Source organism: Perissodus microlepis, chromosome 18, assembly GCF_051167445.1.
Source record: "Perissodus microlepis isolate ML-2025 ecotype Zambia chromosome 18, ASM5116744v1, whole genome shotgun sequence".
In the NCBI taxonomy this organism is placed as follows: domain Eukaryota; kingdom Metazoa; phylum Chordata; class Actinopteri; order Cichliformes; family Cichlidae; genus Perissodus; species Perissodus microlepis.
Window position 1 is genome coordinate 35,923,423 of NC_140478.1, and position 9,655 is coordinate 35,933,077.

General features: G+C 40.0%; 1 protein-coding gene across 1 annotated transcript; it reads right to left on the reverse strand.

The window, feature by feature from the left end:
- LOC146368842 (serine/threonine-protein kinase pim-2-like) lies at window positions 1-3,238 on the reverse strand. The gene is made up of 9 exons (XM_084911387.1): window positions 2,976-3,238; window positions 2,354-2,590; window positions 2,103-2,228; window positions 1,885-1,979; window positions 1,701-1,748; window positions 1,398-1,616; window positions 1,128-1,308; window positions 871-1,041; window positions 1-781 (listed from the first exon to the last, which is right to left on the reverse strand). Exons 1-9 carry the CDS (start codon window positions 3,034-3,036, stop codon window positions 690-692), a joined length of 1,230 nt encoding a protein of 409 aa, XP_084767513.1. The 5' UTR covers window positions 3,037-3,238; the 3' UTR covers window positions 1-689.
- Window positions 3,239-9,655: the final 6,417 nt, after the last annotated feature.

The window sequence follows — 9,655 nt, forward strand, 5'->3', positions numbered from 1 at the left end:
TAACTCTACTATGAATGCCTCTTATTAACTTTTATGCTTTTACAACCCACTATGAGCAAACACTCAGCAACAGTGGGAAGGAAAAACTCCCTTCTTGAAGGAAAAAACCTCTGGTAGAACCAGGAAATCTGTCTAAACTAGTTGGGGGTTAGAGCAACAGATGCAAGTCTTCAGATCATTTGCAGTGTGACTGTCTTTGTGCACACTTTAACCTGATTCAGTTTTCTTATTTGTCAAAATGCACCATGGGTAAAAAAAAAACAAAACAAAAAAACAAAACAAAATAGTAATGAAGGAGAATCCTCAGCAAAGATGAATTAAACAAGTTTTATTTTGATCAAATTTTACTTTAAGTAAAACACATCTTTATTTGATGACATTAAAGTCATCAAATAAAGACAGTTTTGATGGAGCTCCTGACCCAGCCCAAGCTCTCTATGAAGACGAGGAAAAACTCCCCAGGGGGCCAGATCGATGGGAAGAAACCTCGGGAAAGCCCATTCAAAGAGAGATCCCCTTTCCTGGGATGGCTGGGGGGGTTACAGGAACTCCAAAAAAGCTAAATTTTTATTTATTTATTTTTTAAGATTGACCCATTCTATCTATTCCTGTCCAACAGAAAAAAGAAAGGAAGTTACTACAATGTATCATACTTATATGATAAGGTGTGAATTGTGTGTTTGTGTGTGTTATCTTAGCCAGGGGTGAAGCTGGAGCTCCTCCAGTGTTGGGCGCTTCTCCGGGACTGTAGTTAAACATGCGTCCAAGAAATTCCGGCATTCTTGAAAGAAAGAAAAGATCAAAAAGATGAAGATGATAGTTCTAGTGATCCAAGGCATCAGTGAATCTGGAAGTGTGAAGTTTTCTTACCTGTGGACAGACGCTTTTTGATGCTCAGTTTCTTTGTGAGGAACCTCTCGGTACTAAAGTCCCGTGCATGAAGCGCTTCATACAACACCACTCCCATTTGCCACACCGTGGTGGGTCCACACCTGTAGCAGCTCCTCCTGTACCACTCGGGAGGGGTGTGAAGAGGCGTGCCTAACAAACAGACACAATTGCAATTTCTTCTAAAACAAAAGACACAAATTGTTACATCTGTGAAAAGCAGGAGCAGAATATGTTACCATAGAAGATGCGATACAGAGATCGCTGCTTAACAAAGCAGCTCAGTCCAAAGTCAATGATGCGAACTCGAGGCACATCTGAGCCGGTCTCAATCAGAATGTTTTCTCCCTTGATGTCCCGATGAAAGATGTGTTTATCCTCAAGTTCCTTTACAGCATCAACTAGTTGCTTCAGAATGACCTGGAAAAGATGAAAAACACAATAATGAGTTAATGCTTTTCTGCCTTGATTGAATGCTGTACAGTCTAAGGCTCTCCCAGTCAACCTACCTTGGCCTTGTCCTCTGGTAAAGTTCTTCCATTTTCTGCTTTGTATTTTTGCAGGTCCACAGCGGGGACAGGTCTCTCCAGCACCAGGATCAGCTCTTTGCCAAGGTCGAACCACTCCAGCAAGGACACAGGTGCTGATATTCCCACTGACCCTTCTGCTTCACCTGCAAGTTTAACCATAATGGCCACTTCCACTGAGAGCTTCTTCCCGCTTTCATCCTGAAATATTACAACAAAGTGGATGATGAGGAACGCCGCATTCAATCCAGTAATGTAAAACTGATTCAAGTGTTGGACGCTTACCGCCACTTTGCAGTAGACTTTATTTTTGGGAATGTGTTTGATGGCAACCTAGAAGACAGAGCATTGGTGAGCATTTCCTCAGTATGACATAATGAAAGGTGGAAACACAGCAGACGTCTCAGTTTACGATATTATCCATTATCTGCGTTACTGCCTGTCTTACTACCATCATCTGAACACTTACTGGAAAACGATCTTCTATCCGGTAGCCAGCAAACACTGCTCCGCAGCCTCCTTCTCCGAGCTGGTGCTCCTCCACATATCTGGCTTGGAATTCACCTGAACAGACAAAACAACAAATCTTGTTTTATTACAGCTGTGACACAAATTACTCTCCTCTGTAGCCTAAATGTTCCTTTTGCCCTTCCCCTGAATATAAAACCCAAGCTGCTTGCTACTTACGTTTTTGGTCTGCCACTGATTTTTTGTCCTGGTCCACATTCCTTTTTTTTTTCTTGGGTGACTCTCTGTTGTCTCCCGCGGCCTTTCTTTTGCCATTTTTTGCGCACACCTGTTTGTTGTTCAAGTCTGGAGATGTGGAAAACACCAAAAGCACATCAGCTCACTGGATGATAGACACAAACACTAAACACTAATATCTTAAACCTAGCAAGCACACTTAATCTACCCCCTTATTCAACTAATTAGCCTACCTTTACCAGAGTCCAACGAAGAGGATGCTTGCTCCTTGTCACCCCTCATATGGTCGAGAAGTTTAGCCTTCTTTGCTTTCTTTGTTGTGCCCTCTTCATCTTGCACAACCTTGCGCTTCACTCCTCTGACCACATCTGAGCTGGTGGAAGGACCAGCCTGCTCAGCGACCCTCCTCCTTTTTATTGGGGTCTTCTTTTCAGGACTGGCCTTTCTTTTAGCAGTCCTGCTCTTACAATCTATAAACGACAACAACACAGTGGTGAAAAAGAGTCCCCGACATCAGGACTGGAAGCAGTTTGGCAAAGAATTTGAAATTGCTTTTGCTTAAATTATCACAAGTTTATTCTTGGGATAAAAAAACTGACCAGTGCGAATTGATACTAGGTTTACTAAGTCTTAGATCTTGATGACACTTGTTGGTCTGTTTTTACTGTTGAGTCCAAGAATAAACTTATTACATTATTTTACCAAAAGACCAGTAACCTTTCTTTGATTAGACATCTTGTATTAAAGCTATTTTCAATCAAACATATGATTCAATTGCTCCAAAAATGATTCACACAGTGTCAACATTTCTAGGATTTGGATTTTACCAGGATTTGATTTTATTATTTTACTTACCTTGATCTCCTGAATCTTTCTTATCGGCTGGAGTGGTAATTTTTCTTGTTTCCTTTTTCATTGTAATTTCGGAGAACTTTTAAACTCGAAAATGTAAACCGTAATGAGTTAATATTGAGTTAATATTCCTTCAAATGTGCGCCCTTCAAATGCTTGACTTTTCTAACTGAATTCTGTTAGTGAGCTTTATAAGTAAACTCTGGAAACTACGGCAACACAACATAGAATCTTGCCTTTCAGTGACTTCACTGACTGCCAGTAGTTCAAAGTAGTTCACAGAAAAACACTCTGGCAGACAAAGCCATAATATTTCATATAATTCAATCATTTCATATCAATTAAACAGTTTCTTTCATTATCTTTCATCGTTTGTATAAAGACCTCATGTATGGATGACAGTATGAAGATTTGTGGTTGACCACACACTAATAAACACAGTGTCAGCTACATTGTCATCTGATTTAAAGTATTTATTATGTACATTTAACTGTCATGGTACTGAGTCTGTGACCCAGTGTTTTGTGTTTGTTCATTTATATTCATTGATTATTCTTAAGTATGTTTTTGGTTCTCTTTATTGTTTTCTTCTTGTGTTATATTCTTAGGCTTTAGGTTTCTGTTACTTTGCCTTGCCCCTGTGTCCCACGTGTCATGTCTAGTCACTCTTGTTTCCATGTTCCCCAATTTCTCCCCAGTCAGTCATGTCTCTGTGTCAACTCTGTGTCTTTGTAAAAGTCTCTTGTTTGCTGTTTTACTTTGATAGTCTTGTGTGCTATGTTAGTGTTTTCATGTCTGTGAAGGTTCTCAGTCATCTAGGTCATCGTAGTCTAAGGAGTTTGGAAAGAAAGCGTCTGGACTTGAAGTTGCTTGAAGATGTTTCACCTTCTCGGATGAAAAGAACTGAAACTTTGCTTGAACGTCTTCAAGCAACTTAAAGAAGTCCAGACGTTTTCTTTCTAAGCTCCTTAGACTATGTTAGTGTTTTCAGTTTTCCTTCCCCATGGTCTTGTTGTTTGTGATTTCTCGCAGCTGTGCTCTCATCCTGTGTCTTATTCCCTCATTTATCCCTCTGTGTATTTAAGCCCATTGTTTTCCTCTGTTTGCTGTTGGGTTGTCTGTGTATCATCCATGACAATTAAATTAAATAGCAAATGCAACTACAATTTCAATGAGATTCATTCCTGGCATTCTACTGCGGTGGCTGAAAGTAGACACCAAGCATTATCACTGTAACTGATGTAAATATTGGACTTGGAGGGGATTCATCTGATAGACTGATGCAAACATTACTGTGAGGAAAATTTTGAATCTCCCAATTTTCTTTTTTTCTGAAAGAAAGAAAGTTGGTTACTGTATCACATTTGTATGGCAAGATGTGAATTCAGTATGCGTGTGTGTTTGTGTCAGAGAGGAGTTTATCTGAGCCAGGGGTAAAGCAGGAGGTCCTCCAGCATTGGGCACTTCTCCAGGACTTTGTTAAAACTTGTTTTCAAGACGTCTGAAATGAAAGAAGGACAAGAGATATCGAGATGATAATTCCAGTGATCCAAGCAATCACATTGATTTTCTGCAAAATTTTCTTTTTGAGAGTCATTCGGCTGGGCAGGGGGTATAACACATCTGCAATGCAGCAACATCTGCTCTCTGGGCCTGTGTGAGACTGTTATCTCAATGGCGGGAATGAGGATGTTGGAATTTGGCATCTCAGGCACCAACTCATCTCTTTCCTTAACCGGGCTCACCAGAGATTGGTTTCAACCTCTCTCCATGCTTTAAGGAGGTTGAGTTGATAAATCTGACTGGCCCCTCCCCTGTCTGACCATATCTCTTCATAGTCAACACCAATGTTCTCACCGTGTGACCATGAATGGTCCTTACCACTTGGCAAGTAATTTCGAGCTAGAAGAAGGGAGTAAGACAAGCACTTTATGTCCCTGTTAAAATACAATTACATTTTATCAAATATCACTAAGCAGTCCTTACCTTTAAATACAGCCTGGTTTCTTTCTCTTTCTTTCTATATCTCTGAGTGAAGTTAGCTCTCACTCTTTCTCTTCCTGTGAAATACAGCAAGTGGAGCTTTAGCTAGCAACACACTGTGACACAGTTAGTGTTTGTTGAGGTGATAGAAATGCTGCATTTGAAATTACCTGCCACAACATTTTACTCCCTTTTATGTTCACTCCTTTTTTTCTGAAGTACCGCAAATTATGGGCACGTGGGGTTGTTCTGGTGTTGTGCTAAAAATAAATAAATCAAAACTACGGTACATGGTTTGCTCTTTCATCTCTACTGATTAAAACGCGACTGCCTTTCATGTGTCACTGTTTAGGCTCAAATCTCATTGTTTGAAGGCCTGCAGTGACGTGAAATATTAACTTCCCCCAAATGCGTTAAACCCAAAGTAACGAGTTTGTTTTGAAAATATACGGAGAGGAAACTACAGATATTTGTTTAAAAATGTAGGGAGTAAAAATTAAGTACAGCAAGGACGTTTTTTTTTTTAACTTTTGTACTTCCTACCTCTGGAGCCAATTAAGCTAAATTTAAGAAGCGCATGTCTGTGTATACTTAAAAGCTCTTATAGTTATTTTCACTTTGTAGACAAATTAAAGCACAGAAAAGAAAAACACGATACATTAGAGCATGACATACTTTGACCTGAGGTGGCGCTGCAGCGTGAAAGAGCCTGAACGTCAACCGGAAGAAGACGAGAATAAACTCCGTATAAACAACATGGCGTCTCCCTGTGAGGTGTCATGCCGAGCAACTGTAACTGTTACTGCATATATGTCCCTCCTCAGTGTGAAGAAGACTGGACTCCAAGCTGCTCCTGCTGATCACTGCGTGTTCCTCCTGTGTCTAAAATCTATTTCCATTATGAATCAGGAAACTGTTTGCACCAATCATAAAGGCAATAAAATACGTCACACACTAAGAAATAACAAAAAGGAATTGTGGATTTCAAGGAGATTTTTCCCTCGTTTTTTGAAATCATAAGAATACAAACTAATGCAAGACTGTCATGTTTTCATAAGTTTGTAGAGACACTGTTCTGTTGTATTCTAGGACATCAGTCACTTTTTAAATGCATGCTACTCCTCCTCATCATCATCATTATCATCATCAGCACCCATGACCTCCTTTTAGTCTTTGTTTTGTTATTTTTCAGAGTTCAGGAGACGTTCTTATGGGATTTCCACAGTGTACAAGTACTGTTTAGACCCTTTACCTAAAAGAAAAGAGTAAAGTACAAAGTAGATTTACTCACTGCAGGAAAATAATGCCTCAATCTGATATATTGTCTTATATGACAAACTGAAACTGATGCATCAAAGTGTAAGCAGCATTTTCCTGTTACAGCTGGTCTAGATGGAACTGATCTGATCTCCTTTATGTACAGGTAGATATCCAGTGGGTTTGCTAAGGGTCACAGATGAGGGGCTGTGTGAGATGTTTAATGGGAAAGGAAATAAAACCATTGTTCCAGACCTGCAGCTAAGATATTCGAGTATCTTCAAATATGAAGCTGAGTATTACTTCCATACTTTCCTCCACTGCTGATGACCTTGTTACCTGCTGCTCCCTGTTAATGATCAGCCTCAGTTCTGATAGTAAACTGTTGGCTCTCGTTCTGTCAGGTTGTTGCTCAGTGACGTCTTGTTTTCATTTTCCTTCTTCTTCAAATGTGTCTTCCTTTAACTCTTTGCTTTTGTTTCTGCTTCAAACACCAAATGATACACGTGCTGCACCTCTGATGGTTTGTCAGAGAGCAGAACAATTTACATTACAGAGAATATTTTACAGTTGAACATAAACTTTAAATGCATCATGTGATTCCCATTACTGGCTGACTTGTCCGTGTCTTTTGAAAGGTGATAGTTGTGTATCTTTAATCAGTTAATGCAATATGCTTGACTGAAAGAGCCATCCAGCGGGTCAGATGGAGAATTTTTCATGCCGAATGTGACCCACGAGCCTTATGTTTGACACCCCTCATTTATACCTTTTCTCTAAAAGAACAGATTCAATTACAGTGTGGATTTGCTCACCACAGCAAAAATCATGCCTGGATGTGATAAATTGTGTCATATCTGACCTCTAAGTATCATTTTAACTGTCACAACTGGTGAAGATGGAGCTGAACTCACCAGCAGCATGTGTAGTTAGATTTTTACTGGTTAGCAAATGTTCACATATGAATATCAGCGGCTGTGAGATTTTTAATGGGAGTGAAAAAAATGCTACAGTTTCTGGAAACTTGAGTTTGTTTGAGTTTCTAAAAATTCATTTACATCTGAAGTGGCGCTGAGCAACAGCTGCTTTTTGTGAGAGGGAAAAACAAGTTGTTGTTGTTTCTTTATTTAAAACTTAATCTGAAGGTTGTGCCACAATTTCAGCTGCAAGAAGTGCAAAACAGCACATAAATAGAAAAAATTATTATTGATTAAAGTCCCTGAAAGTATAAAGGACAGTTTTACATGTACTTGGATACTTTCAGCTACTCTGCGTGACTTTTGTACCCTGCTGCTCCCTGTTAATGATCAAACTCTGACTGACAGTAAACTGTTGACTCTTGTTCTGTCACGTTGTTGATCAGTGACGTCTTGTTTTCAGATGTCTGCCTTTAACTTTTTGGTTTTGTTTACTGAGTAATATACCAGGTGTTGAAGCTCTGATGGTTTTTCAGAGAGTAACAACTTTTATTACAGAGAACATTTTAAAACTCAACATAAACTTAAAATGAATTATATGTAACACATTATTGGCTACTTTAACTGTGTTTTTAGGATCTCTATCTTCCTGTATTATCTGTACTTGAAGGACTGTGTATAAAGGACTTTGACTCTGTAATCAACCGTGGATGTGAAAGCCTTCAATTTCAGTCCCAAAGTCAGAAATTGTTTCATTCCAATGAAATATACATTTTATGAGTTGAGTCTTTTTTGTGCTCTGCAACACAGTGCATGTACATGTGTGTACAATTTGTGAAGTCATCAGTCCTCTGTCACTGTGTTTAGAATGACTGTTTTCTTTTCTAAATCATAGAGATGTTTCCTGATGCTGCGTGATGGCTGTGACTGACTGTGAGGATGGAAATAAACAGAAACACTGAGAGAGTTTCTTGGTCAGTATATAAACAAACATATGGCAGATGAGACTGCTACATACATTTTTAATATGTGTTGTAATTTTTCAGTTGCGTTGTCCATTGTGATGACCATCTCACGCAGGTCCAGAGAGCAGATGTTGCTGCATTGCAGCAGCTTTTTGCAGATGTGTTCTCCCCCTGCCCGACCGTACAGCTGTGAGAGCTGTACGGTTTTATAACCCGCCCTGGTGTGACGCTGCGTTCACGGCCCTACTGGTTACCTGAACTTAAAAGTCAAATTATTTAGAGAGAATTGGCTGAAATACTGATGCTGGGAGTAATAAAAGAGCCGCACGGTGAGTGGTATAGCCCCATAGTTCTTGTAAGTGAAGACAGATGGGTCTGTTTGTTTCTGTCAACTACCACAAGGTGAATGAGTGTGTCTCAGTTTGATGCTTACCCAATGCCCCGACTCAAGAAACTCCTGGAACGGTTAGGCACTGCTTGCTTTCTCAAGACACTGGATTTAACCGAGGGCTACTGACAGATGCCTTTGTCTCCAGAGTCTAAGGAAAAAAGATATTTCTCCACTCTGAATGGTTTGTACCAATTTATCACACTTTTGCTTGGCTTGCTGGGAGCCTAAGCCACTTTCCAATGACTCATGGACTGGGTGCTGAGTCCACGCATCTTTTATCGAAGATGGGGTTTTTATTTTGCATGGTTTTATTGGCAATCCTAACAGTTGTTTGGTGTTATTGACACTCACAAACAATTACGTACTCACGGGAGTTTCTTTTGAACCTTCTGTGGAACTGCCCATCTCTGGATTCTTTTTACCCTTCAGTGTTTTCCAGCCCTGGATCATCCTCTAATCACAGGAACACTTTTGAGGACTGAGGAAGCAAATATGATACAATCGCAATTCTTTGCCATCAATAATCCTGGCTAATGTGCAGTCTCTGAGGAGTAAATTGGATGAACTGAATCTGAATATCGCACATTTATGTGACTACAGGGACACATGTCTGATGGCATTCACAGAGACTTGGCTCAGGGATTCTGATCCTAATTTAGCAATTTGAATCAGCTGAGTTGGATCAAGAACACATCTAAAAGCTGTAGGACACCGGCACTCGAGGCCTGGAGTAGCCTACCCCTGCACTAAACCATAAACGTTGTTGCCATTGCACATTTTTGATGATAGAATTTGGGCTGTTTCTTTGGGCTTTTGTGTGTGTGTTGTGTTTGCTTGTTTTGGTCTCTCTGTATGGACAGACTGCAAATCAGTTTTCCACAAAAAAGTTCCCATTGACTAATGCCTTAAAAGATGGATTGCATCTTGGTGCAGTGTTTCTGCAAGCCGAAGGTGAGCACTGGAAACTTATAGCCTACGCATCCAGATTCATGACAGAGAGTGAGTGTCATTTACACTCAAACTGAGAAGGAATGATTGGTATTTGGGTGCAGTTTGTCACGCTCTACTACTGTTGTGTTATTTTTTTCTGCTCTTCTGTGCTCACTCAGTTTTAATGATGTATTAGCTGCCCTGGTGTATGATTGCCTGGCTTTGCTATCCATCCGATCC